The sequence below is a fragment of the Battus philenor genome, unplaced genomic scaffold, assembly GCF_028537555.1.
Source record: "Battus philenor isolate CCGP_79_NKW_IND1 unplaced genomic scaffold, ilBatPhil1.0.hap1 SCAF_16, whole genome shotgun sequence".
NCBI classification, from domain to species: domain Eukaryota; kingdom Metazoa; phylum Arthropoda; class Insecta; order Lepidoptera; family Papilionidae; genus Battus; species Battus philenor.
Window position 1 is genome coordinate 10,297,205 of NW_027181678.1, and position 22,369 is coordinate 10,319,573.

General features: G+C 37.4%; 1 protein-coding gene across 4 annotated transcripts in view; it reads right to left on the reverse strand.

The window, feature by feature from the left end:
* Positions 1-4,862: 4,862 nt before the first annotated feature.
* Positions 4,863-22,369, reverse strand: part of LOC137919152 (supervillin-like) — a 210,394-nt gene continuing 192,887 nt past the window's right edge. For all 4 annotated transcript variants that reach the window (XM_068762131.1, XM_068762132.1, XM_068762130.1 and 1 more), the window contains 11 exons: positions 18,555-18,715; positions 17,473-17,648; positions 16,718-16,880; positions 15,702-15,853; positions 14,709-14,869; positions 14,010-14,122; positions 12,244-13,919; positions 11,217-11,315; positions 10,589-10,791; positions 8,680-8,841; positions 4,863-7,537 (listed from right to left, as the gene is read on the reverse strand). In XM_068762131.1, coding sequence (XP_068618232.1) covers positions 7,451-7,537; positions 8,680-8,841; positions 10,589-10,791; positions 11,217-11,315; positions 12,244-13,919; positions 14,010-14,122; positions 14,709-14,869; positions 15,702-15,853; positions 16,718-16,880; positions 17,473-17,648; positions 18,555-18,715 — 3,153 coding nt within the window. In that variant the 3' untranslated portion in view covers positions 4,863-7,450. The remainder of the gene's footprint in view (positions 7,538-8,679; positions 8,842-10,588; positions 10,792-11,216; positions 11,316-12,243; positions 13,920-14,009; positions 14,123-14,708; positions 14,870-15,701; positions 15,854-16,717; positions 16,881-17,472; positions 17,649-18,554; positions 18,716-22,369) is intronic.

Below are 22,369 nucleotides of genomic sequence, written 5' to 3' on the forward strand. Positions count from 1 at the left end.
ATTTTTGAATTGCCTAAAACTTATTTAAGACACATTTTTTATTACAAATTAAATATATTTTTAAAATAAAATTTATCTCGTGTAAGAGTGCGTGATTACAGAGCTCAGTTGGACATGTGTGATTGATTTCATGTATTAAAAAAAGGTTTTTAACGTATAAACATAAATATATAACAGATATGTATTATATAACAGAATGGCCGGCACGGCAGTCAGAGCGGCGGATCCTGGCAGACAGGACCATTCCTGCAGTCCTGTTGGTGATGTTGGATAGGTCCTAGGTCTGAAGGGCTGTTACCTCCTTTTTGAGACCGTGATGGTCGAGAAGGATGCGGCCGAACAGGGTCGGCAGAAGATAAATTCTGCCCTTAACTTCTACAAGTTTCTGGAACTCTGAGTCTCGTACCATTGTCATAGCATCACAAGAGGGTAGCGTGTACAACGCATAACGAGATGGGCTATGCAGAATAACACAGCGCGAGGTACGGCGGGTAATCCTTAACGGAGATTATCCATAATCTCCGTTAAGGATACCGCGGTTACTTACAAAGCTCAGAGGACTATAACTGAAAGGGTTAACGTGGGTAGGAATACCACGTAAGGTTTTTTTTTATATTTTGGCCCCGTTATTGGGAGCCTCTCGTACCCCCTATCTGGTGTGGGACAGGGACTTTTATTTACAATTATTCAATTTTTCACAGACATATTTTATTTTTATCTCTTCTTTCATACTTCATATTATCTTTCGTTCATTTCTTTCTTTCCACAATTCCACTGTCTTTCCCTTTCACTCTATATCGCGTTTCGTTCATTCCTCATTACTGTTACATTTTCTTAATTCTATTTTTATTCTATATCACATTTTTTACTTATATTCTATTATTACTCTTACATTTTTATTATTTTATTTCTTTATAGGAATATTACATATTGGTTTTTTTTACATTATTTTGGATTTTTGTTTTTTATATTTTTATTGGCTTTTGATTTTCTCATCTTACATTTCTTATTAATTTTTTATAAAGTATGAGGAACTGTTCTTTGCTTTTTTCATCGCTTATCAGGGAGGCTATTGATTCCTCCCTGATTTTTACGCCTGACCGGCACTCGAAATCGAGCCGGAGTCCCCCGAATGCGGGACACTGGGCTACAAGGTGGATCACAGTCTGGTCCACCCCCGGTTCACAGAAGCACGAGGGGTCCTCCTTGAGCTTGAACCTGTGAAGGTACTCAGAGAACACCCCGTGTCCCGTGAAGAGCTGGGCCGAGACCGCGTCCACCTCGATACTGCGAAGCACGCGGTAGGCTGAAATGGCGTCCGGGAAAAATGTCCTCGTTACTAAAGCCGCCGTTCCTTCCATCCATATACCATCACCATTCCATATACCTCCTGTTTCATTCGTCGAGCGACTCCAGTCTCAGTTGTCGCTTGACGAATGCAATGGGGCATCTCTCATATTCAGGTCTTCTTTTAGTCTTTAGGGCCGCGTCTTTGGCCAACTGGTCCGCCTTCTCATTACCCTCCATCCCCGCGTGCGCTTTCACCCAATATAATCTTACATCCTTCCCTTTTTCTCTCACTTTCATAACATTTTCTTTCACTCTCAACGCTAAAGGATGGAGGGTGTCCGATCTTGTGACAGTTTCGAGGGCGGACCGCGAGTCGCTCATTATGGCGTATGCCTGCGCGGACCCGCTGGCCGCGTACCCCGATGCTTCCGCTAGAGCCAGCAGCTCTGCCTGGTATACAGAGCAGAAGTTGCCCAACTTGAGTTTCTTTGTGTGCAACTATGCGGCGTCCCGCATGACGCAGAACGCCGCACCCACCTTATCCTCTATGCGGCTGCCGTCGGTATAAATTACCAGATCGGCAGCCGCGGTGGCAAGTCGGACTTCCTCCGCACTTTCCCCCAGACAGGAGAACTCCACATCAACTTGACCAGATGGATGTGGTAGTCTCAGGTAGCTGACCGGTACCTCCAGGTCTCGGTCCCCACCACGTAAGGTTACGTCCTCTCCACTGAGGCAGGGTATTTTGAACTTACAAAAGATTTCCCCCAAAAACCAAAAAAGAAGCCTCCCTCATGGGCTTACATTATGACCGCTTGTAAGAGACCTGCATCCAGCGCTTTCCGTTATTAGACAAGTCGTCTATCTATCTCGTGAGTGGACAGGCTAAGCTTGCCCGTCTGCGGTCTCCACTCTAGAAGCTTCAAGTGATGACTGGGACCAGTTCTGTAAGCTTGTAGGTCACATAGCTACTGTTATCATGAACAACGTTAAAAAATTACCAAATCACCAAGAAACTTGAATATTAGGACAGATATTATATCTGAATAATTCTTATCTAATGTCTAATTATTAAAAAAGTCAATAAAGAATAGTAATGAAAATATCTTACTTCGTTGTTGTTACAGAATTACTGAATATCTCAAAATAAAAACGAAAAGTATACCTAATAAGTATACTTTTGACCATACATATAATTTAAATAAAAAGTAATACTCTAATAATTTTACCAACACAACTAAAAGAAAGAACCCGAAACCTGAGAAATGCTCTGCTGACCTTTCCGTGTAATTTATGTAAGTTGCGCAAAACACTGACTGATAGTTCAACTTAATACTGATACCAACTTCAAATGTTACGAAGTTGCGCGGAAAAAGCTCCTAAGTTGTTATTCAAGTTTATCTCACTCTGACTTTTGTCGTGGATATATATCGTGGCTATTTAACATAGTTAACGTATTTTTTATTTTTAAGAACTCTGCACTTGTTAAATATTAATATTTTTAGTTAAATTAAAACATGTCTCCATATTACTTTTAATCCAAGGACTTTACAAAGACATTCAATCTATGGTAAGTGAATCAGCCAATCCCTAGAATTTTTGTTACGAGAGCTTTCATAAAAATGTTGTACAAACTTATATAACAAAGTTTTAATTTAATTAGGAATAGCGGAAAGGAATATATGTTTTAACGTTCTAATTTATCGTTTGGTTTTCATTTACGTATTGTGTCGTATTTATTTTTATTTATTGTTTAAACCAAAGTTTCCCGGCTTTTTTTTTTCATAGACCACTTTCACAATTGAGTTGGTTCTGGTAGACCTCGTGTAGCTATATTTATACGATATCACAAAAATTCAACAAAAAGTGATGCTCTGCAAGTCACGGCATTTTGTACTGAATATGATATATGTAACAGTCGTTAAGCTTCTTGAAATATTATCTACCTATATTTATCGCTGAAGTCAAGCCAACATTTAACATCTTTGCTATTAAAAGAAGATAAATTTCCGAGGACCCCCGCTTACAAATAAAACCCGTCAAGTATCTCGTGGACCCCTGAGGGCCTATCTGTACCATTTAAGTAAGGATTTAAACATATGTAGAACTTAATATCTATACATATATTCGTTATTTCAGTTTTTCATGGAATAATTCAAGTGCAAAATTTTAATGAACTCCACATGTTTGTGATATAGTTAAGTTCCGGTTCACCATATGCAATTATTTTATTTATTTTCGTAGCACTATGCACCAATAGCTACTTATATGGAGTAATGCTTCTGACATACATACAAATAATTTACTTACTTTTTATCTCAAAACTTTGAGAAAGGAAACATATCTTAGTTTATATAAGATATGTAATGCCTTCCCTTATCCATCCTTCGTGACGGCTACAATTTTCCAAACATCTGTGTCTTATTCTCCAAAGAGAAAATGATCGTACATTAACATTATTGACTACATAACATCTGTCTTTGGAATTTATTTTTACAACCATCCTTGTACGACACCGGTTTTTTTTTAATAATAGGATTAGTATTAATGGCTTTGCCTTTCTCGTAATGAAAATGTGAATCAATGAAAACGTGAAAAAGTGAAAATCAAAAATGTGGTTTTTTGTTTGTATCAATGACAATGCTAAATATTAGGGGGACCGAAAAGTAATGTTGTCTCTGTCGACGTATTTTACAGAAAAACCGAATGATTTTTACCGCTTCGGAATTGAAAATTTATATACTAGATGGCAAAAGGTTGTTGATAATGAACTTGAATATATTGTTGATTAGAAATAAAAAAATGTTAAAAATGTAGTCGAGTGAATTTAACTTAAGAAAGCGTCACTACTTTCCAGTCCTCCTAATATATTCTCACTTGTAATTTCACTGGCGTAATAATTTACTGACTTGTTTTCTTTTCAATTCTTATAATCGTATTTAAATTATATATATTTAATTTGTCAACAACGATGCGAGTTAGGAATTTGTATTTTTTAAAACACCTTTTTTTTGGCTTTTTTCAACAACTTTCTATTCTATTTAAACGTCATCGTCAACGTCGTAAGTTTTATAATTTTACAAATCTTTAACAAGTAAATATTACATCGTAAATAGCAGATATTGAATAATTTACAGTAATCTTTTTTTAGTCGATTGACATGCACTACAAGGTATAAGCCTCTCCCAAAGATCGCCACGATATCCGGTCTTGGGTTGACTGCATCCAGCAACTTCAAGCGGATTTAACCATGTCTTCAATCTAGTTCTAGTTGGGTGCCTACCGGCTCGTGGTCGCGACTTGAGAACCTCTCGGCTTTAACGGCCATCGGTTGCACGAACAATTTAAACTAGAAATGCTTAGAGGTACGTCGGTGACCTCAGTACTTCTTCGGATCTCCTCATTATAGATATCATGTGTACTTAATAATTATAGCCCACTTTGATTAAAACTAGAACCAAATTGTGCTTCTAACATCAATCTTGTTTCAATCCTAAACTTAAAATACATGACTACAAGGTTAGGGTTATAATTTGTATATTTTTCAACGAATAAATAAAAAAACAACAGAGTAAATTTTATCATTTTATTACATCGTTATTATAATACAAAATAAATCTCAAATACAATAATAATTATAAGTAACACAACCAAAGCAAACGTTAAACATTGAATTTCAGAGACAGGTTCGTGTCGCGATAGGCCAATATATGCACGAATCTAGGCCAGTAGTTGCGGCCGATCCCCTAAATGCATCAAATATACATTATTTTGAACGTTAACTAAGTACGTTAACTTATGACTCGACAATTACAGTGTTACACCCTACTCATTGGCAGTAAATAAACCTCCTCACAATACTGGCAACACTTTCGCGAACCAGTTGCATTTAGTAAAAGGACGATAGAAAATTTCAAATAAACTTTACAAAATTACAAATAATAATAACTCCATATAAAAAGTAAAAATTTAAAGTTCAAAACAGTTCGTCGTTTAAATAATTCTGCAAGTCATTTTGGTTCGATATACACGCTTCATAAACAATAATAAGCCTTATAAAATGTAAGTTAAGACAAAATCATCCGCTTCGTGTCTACGCTTTTAAATGAATGACGTAATTGCATAGTTTCCTTAAGATTTTTTTTTTACTGTAATATTACTATTGTATAGTCAACAAAATGATTGTGGTCAAGTTAAGAATCTGAAGTCATCTTAATAACAATTTTAAACTCACAGTCAGTTGAATATTTATTTAATTAGTTACGCATTCATCATGGCCAGACATAGTTATCAATATAATAAATTTTATACTTTTAAATAATATTATTTTATACTTGTTAAGTAACTAAGACATCAAATAGTTCCTGAACCATAAAGCTTGGATACTATTATTTTGATAGGAACATTTCTTTTGCCGAGTAGAGGTCAGCTATCACATGGGCTGAAGTTTTCGGCCTAACACATAGATGGCGCTGTTTAAAATTTCATTCGCCTTCAGTTAGTACCTTCAAAAGATCATTAGTGTTTTCATTTTACACTACACCTTGATGGAAATAGTTAATATTCATTAGTAACGACAATAAGATGTTGGTTTGCTAACTTCAAATGTGGTCGCGGGGATTCAGACGATGCTCGCTCCAATGTAGATGTAATCGCTGAAGTTGAGGTCTATTTTAAGGCAAACGATGAATTGTTCCACAAAGTGGCATTGAAAAGTTAGAACGGTTCTGAAATAATTGCGTAGTTCCAAATGGAAATTACGTTAATGAAAAAAGCTAATCGTATTTTTTTTAAAGAATAACTGTATTTTCTTTGCTAGGCCAGGTACTTTCTATTCTAGCCCATGTGTTAAGACTGAATTTTTTGAAATTCCACCCGCAATGGGGGTTGAATGGGCGTTCATTAAGTACGCGAAGCAAACAGGGGACAGCTTATTTACTTTTATATGAAAGAAATCTTAAAATTCCGAAAATTAAAAAAAAAATTCCAAGTAGATTAAACAAATCTTCATCAATAACTATGTCTGCCAAACCATTATTTAAACACGAAGCTTGCACTACGTCCGCAATGGTCCACCTAACGCACAGTATAAAAAGTAGCTAATGAGTAGTTAGGATATGTGATGTGTTAAGTTACGTTGCTCTGAGACGTTGAACCCTTATACACTTCGTATAACAAAACAGCCCATCGCACAATCGTATAAAGGCCTAAAGTCGCTTAAACTGGGCTTAAATATCACAAGTTACGATTTGTATAAACATTCAATCATCGCAAAGCATTATGCCTATCCTAAAGCGTATATAACAGTAAAAGTACATGTTTGTATACTTAGAGACGTACAGTCTGCAAAAAAGAGTGGGCAAGGTTTATTAAATATCAAAAATATTTGTCAATCGATTTACGCGTACTTTACTGACGATCATTGAAGCCCAACGCTGAAACAACGAATTTGTCTCCAAATTTGTCTGTCAAGTTACCTCTTTTGCCGACTGTACAAACAAACAATAATCATACTTTGACCAGATTAAGTTAACCCTACTGCATTCCGCTTTGGTATTTCCATATCAATCGCCGCATAGACGTCGGCAATAGAGCTCGACTAACTACGGCAATACCAAGTGGAATGGAAAAATATCACCATTGATTTACACCGACTTCTCGCTCCGTCCGCATTGCTGGCTATACAAACCAAAGACACCAAGAGGAGACCACTAAAAATATTTATGATACAAATTAACAAAGAAAAGATTCATTATAAAACGTAAGGTGTAGAGGAAGAACTTACAAGATATAAATAAGATAAATAGTATATACAAGACTGCAGCCGCGGACGAGACGAAACGCCGGCGAAAATTTCCACGAACAATTCCTACCAAATCCGCGTTAACAATACATCTTTCAACGGTTACTTGAAAATATCACGTGAGCGAATACATCGTTACATACCGTTAGTACAAAAAGGACAGTATCAATTTGCTATAAAATTTAAAGCGTGCTCTTAAACACTAATTGTATCAAATCCTCATTAGGTATTCAGTAAAAAAGTACGAAATAGCTGCGATTGTACAAAAATTTATCAGCTAGGAGTGGGTCGCTATCGACGGTAGGTTCAGGCGCCGCGGCTCGTCCGGTCAGTTTCAACGGGAGCAAGGCCGACGGGTCAAAACAGGCCAACGTCTTTCTTCATGTTGGTCTGCTTCCAAGCGGGCAGCGCCGCGAATTCCTCTTTGGTCATACCGAAAGCCTCCTGCAAGTATCACAGTAAACACCTAGATTATCTTTTACATATAAAATGACACACATCCTGTACAACATATTTTTGCTATTAATAAATGTGAGAGTGATAGTTCTATTACTAAAGTGAATTAAGCCAAGTGCGTTGTTACTAATTACAAGAATAATGTAGTTATTGAAAATAGTTTATACATAGCAAACAGGTAATTATCACTATCATTTCAGGCGTAGAATTTTTACTACAGGTCATCGACCTATCCCGTAGATTTCTAATAGCATTCACTGGAGTGATTTTCTAACTGTCAATGTATCTCTAAGTAATATTTGTTGTTATACAATCCGGAATTATATCAACTGTTTAAAACATTATTTTACCGGATTTGAAATAGAGGCTATTCAGACAGTGGCCTTTCCAATAAAACCGGTACGGAAAACTCTAGATATCCTACCACCTGGTGGATGGACGTCTTATACAACGCTTGTCGGGCAATGATCTCACTCCTAGAACCTTAAGGTCCCGGCGGCCATCCATTTTGCACGCTATGTGCCCACTCCCAGATTAATTTACAAATCCGCTGGGCTATTTATACTCTGGTTCGTCTGCGTCTATCTGCTAATTTCTGATTAGATTCGGTTGCCGTATGGAGCGGCTATGGCCAAGAACATTTGATATAAAAACTGCGTTCGTCATCGTGCATGCCGCATATATTAGGGATCAGCAATCTTTTGAGTGGGACGAGTTAAAACTTACAATTAAATATACTTCATAGTTTTAAGAACCTCATTTTTGCCTAAAATAAAAACACTTATCTATTTATCCTTAAAAAATATCTATACATAAGATTTACCATTAGATAATGTACATATAGTATCCTTAGATAATTACTCATTTTTTTTAAGTAGTTTCAAAATAATTAAACATTTACTTACAATACCAACTTGCACTTAAATAATATTTGCGTATGTAACGTCACATAAAAAAGGCGCAGGTTACCGAGCGCTAACTTATATGATTACCTGAGACGTACTGTGAAATTAAACGATGTAATTAATGGTGGGGCTACATGGTCGGCTTATAGTGGCTGTGCGAGGTATAAAAAGTGTGGAGAAAGCGTGTGTTCTCAGCTCAAAATGTTCAGCGTGTGCGATACTTACCATGAAATCGGGTGAGGCCAGATGGCGCTCGAGATGATGCGGGTGTACGTGGTCGGGCAGCGGGCGACGCTGCAGCGCTGCCAGTGGCAGCAGCGCGTCGCAGCTCGCCAGCCGCGACAGCTCGCACCGCCCCGACATCACCTCGCCCGCCTTGTACCCGTGCTGCAATGTACAGCCGTGCAGTGCCTCAAGCGAATACATACGCGTTTTGTATGTATATATGCAATGTGTAAGGGGTCGGATTTACAATATTTTACTCACGTGTTGTTCTTTGAAATATTCTCGACTAAAAACTACACAAAAGTGGACTGGTACCTCTCTCACTCTTAAATGGCAGCAATTTTAAAATATCATATCTTGAATATTTACTGTTTTATTGTAGTTTTTTATGTAGTCTTCTTATTTAAAGATGATAAAATTGAATATCCAAAGAAATGATGTAGATAAAAACTCTGTATAATGTTGGGCTCTTTTAAATTACTATGCTCTACCTAATAAACCAGAGCCTTAACATATCGTTTTTCTCTACTAATTCGTTTGTAGTAAGCTAAGTAAATATGTAAACGTAATTAACTTTTCTTTACTCCGGTACTTCTGTAAGTCCGCGGACCAACCGTATTCCGAACTCAGTATCGACGAAACTGTAAGAGCTGTGATAACACTAAAATCATTCGACCAAACAAGACTTCTTAATACCAACACCATATTTATACACTTATAACAATTATGTTACATTTTTATTAATATAATATATACACAAGACTTACATACATTTTATAATTATGCACAATTAATAATGAACATTTAATAATACTATAATTAAATATTATAATTTCGTTCCGTCAGCCATTTTGTCGAGCTTTCGTATGACATGATACGGCCGGTTTCGGCATCACTGTAGTAAACCAGTCGTAATAGTACATTTTGTAATTGGCATAAGCTGTTTAACCGTTAGTAATTACAGCTTGAACAAGTTCGAGGAGTCAGAGCACTACAGGTTTTTACCCTGAACTCATTTAAAGTAACTAAAACAGAGAAGGTCATATAAGAGACACAAGCCTCGGCTCGAGCCGTACCATTATTTATTTCACCATATTGGCAAGCCGGTAAGTTTTTAAGCCGGCGCTCCATGGAGAGAATCATAAAGGAGCAAAGGTTTGATAATAACAATCTTATGTTCAACCAACACTACCACAACCATTTTTTAGATCTAGGACGTCCACTACTAAATATAGATTTCCAATCGTTGCTTTAGGTTGTGTTTCTGCCAGGGTGGATTTCCTGCGCTTGGTTTCACTCCAGAACCATTAGGCTCAAGCGGGAATCTTTTCTACGCGCCTGTCCACTATTTCTAGTCGCTAATACGCAGAACTACGACGTTTACATTCGTTTGCAGATTTTTATTTATTCGATCTACACCTTGTTCACCTGTTTCGGTCTTTTCAGAATTATTTAAGTAATGTCAGGTTAACATAATTAGTCCTCTCAAAACGACGTATTGCATTTTTTTAAAGAAAGATCCAAAATTTCTACAACAGTGGTGCCATATCATTGCCTACAATCGCAAGAAGTCACCAAAAAAGGGCAGCTATATATTTAATAATCTTTATAGTACATGCTTGAAAATATATACATAGCATGACAGTAAAGAAACAGTAAAATGGTCTTATCACACGATACAATTTCTTCCAGACAACCATAGTATGGAAACAGTAAAGGGATAAATAAGGTAGTGCCACTTATATAAAAAAAAACTTGTTTTGAATTTCCATACAAAATATGAAAGACCTCTTTCCCCGCTTAATATTATCCACGCACCGCTACACGAACCTGCCTAGTCCAACGGCTAAAGCTAACGCAATTTTTATGTACATATACGCCCATTCCGAATAAAATGGTGCAAGCTTACCGCGATGTTAGCCTCAGCGGCGTGGTCGTGCTCGTGCCACGTGTCGAAGAGGTGGGCGAAGGTGGCGGGCTCGAGGCCGGCCGCGACCACGCGCACGTCGCCGCGAGCAGCTCCCCCCGCGCTCGCAGCCGCGCAGTACGCCTCCGCCGTGCGCAGCGCCGCCACGCGCAGCGCCTGCCAGCGAGCGGCGAACGCGCCCACGCCTGCACACCGGACACAGTTACACATTTTGTACATACAAGTGATTGTATTATGTAAAAGCTTCAAAAAATTACTTCAACTATAATTCATTTGTCAACAAAAACCTTTTACACCTATTTCCTATCATCTTGTATAAAGTCATCACTGTTGAAACTAAAGCCAACATGCCAATCACTTCTGGAAGTACAAATTAATCAGATTTTTTCATTATTTATAAACCATAGATTTTTAGATATGTATAATTTATGTATTAATGATATCCTCCTGTTTTAGTACATATTTATAAGTAATTAAAAATCATGTATAGTTTTTTTTATCATATATATACATAGATATTGACTATATAAATGTTTTGTATTATTTCACTAACATCACAAACCTATTTAACTAACTTTAAAAGGATAAACAAATAAATGTTTTAAAGTACCGGCATTGATCTCCGCCGGCTCAAGCTCGCCGTCCTCGCCGCGTGGCCACCACCCCTGCCACAGCCACACCGCTTGCCCGTCGTCCACCAGGAAAAGTGCTGCAACAACAAACCACACGCACACTTTATTAACTAGCTCGTGTGTTATATCCTTAATTTTTTTGATGAATGATTACTAACAAGACCGATAGAAAGCGGTCTACATCTAGTGTCTTCCGATTATCTTATCAAAATTAAATGTAACTAAAACTAGTAAACTCAATTTGTTTATTTAGAATATGTAATCATGAGTAGACTTAAATACTTGTAACTAAAAATTATTTCAGATTTTTTTTTACTCTAGTGAGTAACGAATTAATTGAAATCTTTGGAAGTATAGCACAGTTTGATTGCGTACAATTATTATGATTATGAAATAAATTCTAGTATAATGCAATGGCATTTAAAATTCTAATATTTAATACAATACAATAGCTTTGAAATGTATTGCTCTACTGCTATATCGCGAATTAAGGGCACGTGTTCAGATATAAAAATACAAAAGATTTTGTTGCGTGCTCTTCTAAAATAGTGTTAAGAACACCCTTACCCGTATTTTAAACTAAAGAACATCTAACAACTATAGAGAAACTCAATTTGACTTTAATTTCTGTTGAATTGATCTCTTTTGACATTCTTCTCTTCACCATCATCATCATTTCAACCGTAAGATGTCTACTGAAGTCCAGCTGAAGGTCTATACCTCCACCAAAGATTTTCTATAGAATCGGTTGTAAGCGGCCGGAATTCAGTATCTTCCGACGACCTTCATAAGGTCGTCTGTCCACCTTGTCGGGGGACGCCCTACGCTGCGCTTGCCGATTCGTGGTCTTCACTCCATTACTAGTTGACCGACTATGAGCTTGCCAGCGGGGCGTGAAGTGAGCCGGCGTTTCAGTGCCAAGTCATCACTAGCAACACTAATTCTTCTCTTAATGATACACAAATGATTAAAGTAAATGATCCAATGTATAAATAATTAACTCACCGGGTTGCGAAGCCGAATACAACTCCTTTTGTTCAAAAGGGAAGGGTGTCACCAGGTGTTCGTGGCGCAGTGGCGACAAGACCTCGTTAGCTTCGAACTGACCGCCTAGATCCGTGAAATGGAACAACCGCAGCGTGACGTCACTGTTCACTTCGCGCCCAGACAACATCGAATTGTAATACTGCTTGTTCGCAACGCCCAGCGCATCCAATACCTCCTTAGGCTCCTCCCACTCTTTCACTTCTGTTATCTTTATATCGGACGCCTTGTCCCCGAATAAATAATCTGATTTCCGCGCAATCAATTTATTAGCTAGCTCAATTGCGACGTTTTTAGTGTGCTTCAAACTTCTGTTGCCATGCCAAATGTATAGGCATCCCTTTTCAGTGTCGATTAGAAGAAGGGATCCGCGACTGCGCAACTGCCTGACCGAGCACGGTACTTGCAGTAAATATGCTTCGTTAGACACGTTTCCTCGGGTCACGAACAGTTTGTAGCGGCTCTTATCAGTGTCCTTTTTGCCTTGATGGATTATCAAATTGCCTTGGAAGAGATTGAGGAATGCCGGCGGCTCGGCCCCCTGCGCCACTCTCACTTGCGGACCCTTCTCTCTATCTAACTCCACGGTCAACAAAGCTGCAGCACCTTTCTCATTGGAAGACGCATCGCGACCCTGCCAGCAAAAGTATGCACATCGATCTCTTCCAGTCAAATTATGTTTGGAAGGTTTTCCGTTTAATTCTCTTCCAGTAACTGTTATCTGATATTCCCATCTAATAATATAACTGTCCGCCGAAAAGAATTCTCCAACTTCAGAATCATTTTCGACTTTCTGGAAGTCATATTCCCGTATCACCCACTTACAGACAGATTTCGTTTTAATATCGTAATGTCGCATTGAGTCTTTGTCATAGTAGTGGGTGCCTCGTCCGAGATGTGACCCTTCTAGTATGAGATCTGGGTCCTGGTACTCGTTCGACCACATTTCTTCGGCGTCACAGGGAGTTATTTCGACGCTGTTAGTTTTGTTCTCTTGCGGCTTCACTTTGATGACTCGCGTGTAATCCGGCCAGTCGAGGAATTTCTCTTTAAACAAAATGGTTTCCATGTGTTGTGTTACTTTCGATAGTATCGTCCACTCGGGTCTAGACTTTGAAGTTTTTACGAGAGGAGTGGACTCCTCTCTAATGCCTTGATACACAGCTGCATTTAATGGATTGATGTGGCATTCTTCGTAATTGTAGCCGTCATCGTACAGCTCTTGTGCTAATTGGGCCGCTCGCCTTCTGCTTTCTAATGGAACGTTTTTGCCGTACCATATATACATTTCCGAGCCGAAGTCAAAAACTATTATTTTTGATAAATGCAACATGGCGATTCTTGGCACCTGACCCCAATATTCCTTAATCGGCACTAGCTCGTCGTCTATTACTTCATAGCACATGTTAGTTTGGACGATGCAAGATTCAAATATCTCGTCTTCATCAGCGTGTCCTGCCTCTACCGGTTTATAGTTTTCAGTGTCCTTCGTGACACCGAGAAGTGACCAGAATTGGTTCCAATGTTTGTTCGAATAGTTTTTGGTTTGTTCATCGATCTTAATAACGCCTGTGGAGTTCTTGCATCCAAGGTCTTTTGTGTTGAAGATATGTAAAGCGATGTCTGTACTACGATTCCTGAGAAATAAATACGAGAACAATTTAATTTAGAAATTTGTAATAAAATATCAAATAATTTTGTAAATAGTTCTTGTAAAATTAACTTACCTCTCAATTACATTAGCATAAAGGCCTATATATAAGAAGATTAGATCATGGGTGACCAGCAGAAAGCAATCTCCGCGGTTGATGTTAGTATGTACAGGTTCAACCAGTCTCGTCTGAAAAAAATGTTAAGAATTTTGTCTTTATACACAAAAAGTAAAATAAATGTATTTTAGCATATTAATCTGCGTATTGCGTAGTAATGGATATAGCTAGCAATTGATTTATAAAAAAATTATCCATATTGGCTATCCATGACGCTATAATTTGTATAATAAATAACTTTAACGATTTCAATTACCTTATTTTTAAAGTTTTTTCGTATTATGTGAAATTTGTTTAATTTTGGAAAAATTAAGCAATTGCGCACATAGTAAACAAATCAGACAGTAAATGGAGGAATTTTGCAATTTTGCACATTTAACAATTCAAGCACACAACTACACAGTGCAGATTTAATTGTTTATCAGCTGCATCTATCATTATTTATCGAACACAAAATTTATTTACTAATTTTATATTAAACCAATAAAGTGAATATTCCAAAATATGTAACGCTAATTTATTTTTTTCTATTTCAATGCGATTCTGATGAAATTATGGATCGTGATAGGAAAAACTTTTGTAACAGGATACTAATAGTTCATTTTAATTAAATATGAATAGACTATCTCCAGATAGAATACATCTGTATATATTTACCTGCACACGCCTACGGCCCTTAACGTGAAGCAGCATGAGCGGCTTGGTGCCATGGCTCGGCACGTTGGTGGCGGACGCGCTCCGTAGCGCCACGTTTGAGAAGTCCTCTTTACTGGCCAAGGCAGCTAGCGCCTCGGCTGCCAGGCCGCAATTTGCTGTGGCTGGAATATAGCACAAGACATAAATAAACTTCCACTTCTTTTACCTATCTAATCTCAAGAGACCGTATACTTGAGTATCCGTCTCATCTTGGCCTTATATGACCTATACAACACACCTCAAAATTGCTAACGCTAACGCTTTCGCTTAAGCAGTATTTTTAACTATATATTATAGTCACTATTAATTATATCGTTTGTCGCAAGTAGTAAGATTTTTATATAGATGGAGAGTGATATTGCTTTGGACATCTCTATGAGGTTGAATCAGGAATGAGAAGATTTGTAGATTATATAAAGAATAGATAGAAAGTAGATTGTAAAAATGAAGTAGCAGTGAGCATGCCACATGACGCACAAAACAGTTGGCTTCTGGAGTTTTAAGAATTTGGAGTGGAGACGATGAACTGGCAAGAAGAGGGAAGAACGTCCATTCCCAAGATGGACAGACGAACTCGTCAAGATCGTCGGCAGACAGTAGATGCAGAATTCAATGGTCATTTTGGAAATCTTTGCATAGCAATGGAAGTCCTAGGGCTGTAATGATGAAGGCTTGGGGGGTCAACGGTCGGCAAGCATAGGACGTCTTATCTTATGGTTAATAGGTCTTGTAAAGGTCGTCGAAAGATACTGGGTGCATGCTGCTTTCAACAGCCTTTTTGGAAATCTAATGGCGAAGCTTATGTCCAACCCTAGACGACTTATTTTGTTGAAAATTACAATGCCAAAAAGATCCACGAACTTGTTAAGGTTGTCGGAAGAAGATTAATGAAGACCGCTTCTAACGAGTCTTTGGAAATCTAGGAAGTCTAACGCTGCAATGATGAATGCTCACCTTTTTCCTTAATGAGCTGGTCGCGAAGAGTGCAGGGCTGTGCAAGGTACTCCTGGCGTAGGTCAGTACGTGCGGCCAGCGCCCGCAGCGGGTTGCGGGAAGCGACGTGACGCCGCTCGCGCTTTGCTCGCCGCGCCCACTCGCTCGCTAGACTGCAAGTATTTTAACATTTCGAACACTTAACATTTTGAACATAATGATATAATAACAATATTTAAACATACAATTATTTTATTACAATAAAAATTATGCACAACATAAGATTTAATCAACACATTTCTTTTGCTACTTAGTAATGACGTGTCCGATGAAATGAGGAGATCCGTAGAAGAACCAAAATAAGTGCGTAGCTCATACAATTGTTTGTTTGCAGTGGCAGCGGGCGGAACACATACCTAGTGCATCCGTCGGCTTTCGGGCATTCAGATTATCTGACGCATAGCAAGCATTGTATATATACTGATGTCGAGTTTGGCAATAAATATAATTAAGGCTGATATAGCTAGAAAACTATAATTACAGATTTTACGGTGATGTAAACAACCACACATACACAATGTACAATAATTATATTGAGATCGCTTATTCATATATAAAAATATTTTGATAGGTGAGGTATTGACTTTCATAAATTAAATATTTTAACTTTTATATTTCCTACCGTTATAATAACTAAATGTTTTAATTAAAATATTGAGAAGAAGGTATTGGTAGCTAATCGTGTTTGTATTTTTTTAAATATGTTACACGGCTGACCGAATTGCATTTGCAGATTCTTCAGGTTAGAGAAGTCAGGGGGGCAGAGGGCTCTTAGCTTAAAACTTTTGTTTAGGTAGCAAGCCTCGAGGGCTAAGGCTGCTACACACTAAAGTTTCACCGGATCGTAAGGCTGGAAAGCTTTCACATCGTTTAGGCGGATGCTACATATTTCTGTGTTTAGCAGTTGATAAAAAATATGACATATTCACAGATATTTGATTCATGTTTAATCCAAACTGTTTTAAAATGTTACTCACAGTTGTCTAGAGCCGCTGTCGATAGCGTCTAGGTCAAGATCGAGATCTGCAGGCTCGTTTTCCCGCGCTTGTAGAGGCGCAAAGAAAGCTTGGAAGGTTTCGTCGTCTGCCTTCGGAATGCGCACTGCGCTTCCTGACTTCTCGGCTCCGGGAGATTCTTCATCTGCAAAGAAATTAGATCCTGTAGATTAACATTGAAAATATAAATATTTATCCCCAAATATGGCTTCATCCAAAGATCGCCACGAAGACGTCGTACGCTACCTGCATCCATTGACTTCCCGCGGCCTTTACTATTCAGTTGGTCTATCTAGTGAGGAACTCACGCAAGAACCTTTCGCTCCTCCCCCTGGCCGTCGGTGGCACAAGCATTGTGCCCTAGCCCCTGCCGCTCCAGACGAGTAATTATTAGAGCTACGCCGGTGACCTTGGATCATTTACGGATCTCCTCATTTTTTATTCGATCTTGCAGCGAAGCCTTTTCCATTGCTTAGAATGATGACTTTGAGCTTTCTTATAAGGCCCATCGTAAACCACCACGTCTCTGATGTATTAATCAACACCAGTACCAGAGACTAGTCAAAGACATTCGTCTTCAGATATTGAGGTATTTTTAGACAAGAGAAGATTGACTTTTATGGCATATATTTGTTTGGTATTAAATTATTGGTATTTGTTTAGTATATATAATCGTCTAAAATTAAAATACAAAAAATATTAAAACAAAAGACATGATAATTAATTGGAATACTTACTTTCATCAACCCTACTGATGCTCTCGCTGACAGAGTGGCTTCGCTTGAAGGACTCGCGGTCAATACGCGGCACTTCTTTCGGCTTCGCTTCAGCGGCCCCTACCACCGCGCACGAAGCGCTGCGGAGCGGACCCGATGCGAAACCGTTGGTGGGCGAAGTGGGAGCTTTGCGGGATCTGAAAATTATTTTTAAGGTGCTGTGAATTGACTTTTGAAAAGTTTTTTACTGCTTTCCAATCACCCTGAATAATGTGATCACTCTGAAATATTTTACACTTATTTATTCTTTCTATTAGAATTGTACAGACATACAAAATATTTACAGGGACACAGAGTAAATCAATAATTAATTTAATGTGTAGCTATCCGAATTTTGAAAACTCAATTTTTTTCTAAATTTTTGTTACGTTATTTACTATTTTCGAAATCGTTGATTTTTGGACAGCTAAGTAAATGTATTAAAGCATTTTTCATAGTTCTAACAAATTCAAAACCAAAAATAACTAAACAGAAAATATGTTTCAGTAGACAGCGTGCCAAGAGATTTGAGCTCTACGACGTCCGCGAATATCTCTACGTATAACTTGTACCTTATACACTAAATGCTCTAGATTAGTCGATTGAACCATCTAAGCGGCTCAATCATGGCAATTAATTTGTATAATTGCATACTATTCTTTAACACCATATTTCTTAATTACTATGTTGACGTACGTAAATTTTTCAGTCTGAACAAACAACAATCCAAGAACCAAAAGTAAAAATTTTTGCGATGGTAGTAATTTAAGTTATTCAGGGTAATTGGAAATAGGCGCAAAAGGTCAGAAGATGTAAATACTCATCTATTAATTTAATCACTCTATCCGAAATTATATGGTAAGAAGCATTGCTACCAAATGTTATTGGCCTGTTGCATTCCAGTAGAGTTTTCGAATGATTATTGGATTAGGAGCAAATGAGCAAAAGTTTCATCCCTTTAGAGCTTTTACAGATATAATCAATCGCCGAGTTTAATAGAAAAGGTTAAAAGCGAAAATATTCTTCCACTTCTTTTCATACATATATAAAATGAAAAACGTTACCTAAACTTGTTCGGTGCTGGAGTGCCGAGGGAAGCGGCGGTTTGCGGCGCGCTCGGAGGTGGAGTGAGAGGTGGGGTCGCGACCGCGACCTTGTCCCTCTCCAGCCGACCCGCGACCGTGAACAGCGAAGCATCGCTCTGCGGCACGCGCTTACGCCAACCCTGCAACAAACAAAGAGAAATTTTAATTCAACATTTATGAGAAATTATTTTGTGCCTGTTTTTATATTTTCAAATTCAAATACCGATTAATGGTAAATTTTAATTATAAAACCTCTGAAGTAAATCAGGGCAGGCCATAAAACGCGCGTAAAAGATGAAAAAAAAAATGTTGCGGCACGAGCTATGGTTTTGTGGCGGATATATAAGTTTCTTCCTATCCAATATCCCTTAGGGCTTTAAGATAAAGGTAGAGGTATGTAAATACATAAAATAGTAAATACCAGTAATGACTTCGGCAGTGAAACGTGATTTCTCACTTCGGACCTCGTGTTTGAGCTCTCATACGCCCAAAAAGTCCGCGGTAGAATATCATATAAAAAATTAAAAATAAAGAGATCCGTAGACAAACATAAGTAACCAGCTGGGGCTCCAAGGTCTTAGAGTGGAGACCATGGCCCATGGAAGCTGGACTTGCAGCTTGTTAAGAAAGACGCAGGATGCAGGCTGCTTCCAACCGGTATTGGTATTATTCCAATCGGTATTGGACGTGCTACACTTGAAATGGTGATAATGAAGAAAATAATTCGAAGTTATTGAGAAAAATTACGTCATCATCTTGAAAACTTCGAAATATGCATTTTCTCAACCTTATGATTTATAAAACAGAATATTCTGGGGCGACTAAGAAATGTACAGTGTAAGGCGGTCGCTAAAATACAATATCTAATTGCAAGTTTTTAAATTTTATATAAAAGCATTTTATTTAACGACTCAAAGTTATACTTTTCTCTTACAACAGCCAATTGTATTTTCTCATATTATTACCAACTTTCGATCATTTACAGTGACAACTTTGTACTTAAATAGACTGAACCAGAAGAGTCTAATTTGTTAGAACCTAGTGTTAGGTTGCGCTCCTTTATAATGGCAACCTTTACTTTAAAGCTACGTGGGTATCAAACATGCCATCATCTGGGAAAAGCTCACAATAGACTGACAATTTTTACCTTTTCTCTTCATTTAGAATATCTTGTACATAAGTATCCTGAATATCCTTTAGATAATATTTTATATAAGTATCTGTACGTAGGGTACGTAGTTAATATAATAACAAAACAAAGCGGCCCTGACATAAGAAACGTTTCAAGAGTCTTAAGTGAAACAAAAGCAAACGAGATGCTCATGACTAATGGGCCGTACCCAAACGTGTAACAAGGAAACGTCTCGAGAGATAATCTCCCGCAGAAGCCTTCCCTGTCATCATACGCTTGTTTTCCATTCTTGGCTTTTTAATGAAGCATTGTAAGTCCTATACGTCCATCAGATTACTTCGGTCGGCTGTTTATTCGTATGAAGTACGTTTTTCTAAGCTCTGGTTTTGTTGTTTAATGTAACACAATATGAAACACACATAGATTCGAAGGTAACATATGTGCGTATAGAATAGCGTGAATAAACCAATAAGTAACAAAAAACTTTTGTCCTTACTCCTTTATTACTTTTGTCTGATTAAAAAATACATGAAAAGTCACCGAAGTTTAATATAGAATTCTATTACATATATTTTAAATTCCATTTTCAAAATTGTAGTGAAATTGATAATAAATTACAATGATTCTTTTCATCACAAACGAAGAATAATTTCTTTGTTTTTTTTTTCCTAATAAACATAAACGTGTACGTTTTGATTAGCTGTGACTGAATCATTTAAAGCATCGGTTATCTCTTAATGGATAAGGTAGAATCATTGATCATAGCTCCTAAAAAATTGAGTAAAAACATGGCATGTGTCAATCTTTTACATGTTGTATTTAAAAAAAAAAGTATGATGACGGCACGATATGTACATTGATTCTGTTACGACGCTAAAAGCTTTATGCCCGCCTCATTTGAAAAAGTCGTGACATTCAAAGCTGGTCTGAATCTCAACATGACCTATTTAAACCAAACAGCGTAATACCCCCGCGTCGAGTTACCGCGTATACTGAATCACTCGACCGACCAACAAAGGACAAAAATGTTATATCTAATGGCGTCCCAGCGAATAAAATGCAGTTATAATTTAAATTTATTGAATTACACATCATGCGGTCAGTGACTCATTACGGTTAAGGTTTATAGTTACTCACGCAAGCTTTGCTCTGTGTATTTTAATATGTCCACAGAGTTACATTGCGGAAACAACAGAAGGTAATATAGCCAATTAGCGTTAAAACTAAAAACCCTGATATTTGTAAAGTTCCTTTAAGACTTCCCATTAAGGATACACTTATTTTACAGTTGAAAAATAGAAGATTGCGCAGAATTGATCTTTATTACGATGCGATAAAAGTTATTCTAAGAAGGATATCGGTATTCGAAAGGAGAGACTGTTAAAAGGTCGGGCATTGATACAAGCGACATTCCAAAGGTAAGGCATTTCAATATTGCTACAAGCGTGCGCTTTAACGTTGACGGTTTTATGGTCCGACATTACAAGCGACTGGAAGAAGAAATATACAAAACATATGTAAGTTTCTAACCTAAACAATTATAGCATAACATAATAAAGTAGAATAAAAAAGATACGAGAACACACGCAAAAATTTCGTTATTAAGTTATGTAGATCTCTATTGAGTTTTATAGATCAGCAGCTTTTCGAAATTTGTACCAAAAATTTTCGCAAGCCGCAGTTAAATAGGTAGTTAATAAGTTTGCAAAAATGGTACTAAACGTAAATGTCTGTTAAATTTAAATATTAAAAATGAACACATTTATTTCACTTCCCTTGACGATACTTTAAATTGAGAGTACTTCTTAATAATTATGCAGACGCTGGTAAGTAAATACCGGCGAGTATGAAAGAAATACAGAGAAAGTAATGAAAGGCAAGAAATTGTGACGAACAGAAGAATAATGAATGGATTTTTTCATTTCATTAACATGGAAGGAAGAAGAATGTAAAAATAAAAATATTTAGTGAATAAATTAATATTGTAACTGTTACCTAACTACAGAAATACGATAGGCCCCCGCTAGCGGTGGTCATTATGAAAAAAAAAGGTAAATATTTTTCCAAAATATAATTACACCAAAATGTTAAGGGATCTCGGATACGTTTATCGAATGAACTCTGATACAAAAATAGTCCTTCGAAGTGCTATGGTTCGCGTGCCGAAGGTTGGTCCCTCTGCAGTAGACTTTATTGATGTGCGTTTTAATATTACCGAGAATATAAAGACTCAAACGACGATAACGCATGACGGAAACGTCCGGGCCGGAGAGATAAATGATTTCTTTATGAACTAATGTGCATTAATTCTGTTTAATATAGTTATAAGTTCATCGACACCTAATGAAAGGGTATTTTATTAATGAGCATTATACGATATATATTATTAATATAAAAGAAATCGTCGTTGTCTCATCCGATAAGAACGTAATTTTTAATATGCAATAAATAAGACAGTCGTCGTTTTTATTTTATTACCGATATTTCTTTTAGATAAGTCTGTGACACTTTCATTTATGTATCTAAATTAACATAACGAGAATCTCCACAAACTGAATAGCGTTCGAAAGATTATATGAATTTTTCAAAACGTGTTTCGACTATCGTGAAATGGACAAAAGTAACCGAATGTGTTGGTGGACAGGCGTTGAACCTGTTCAAG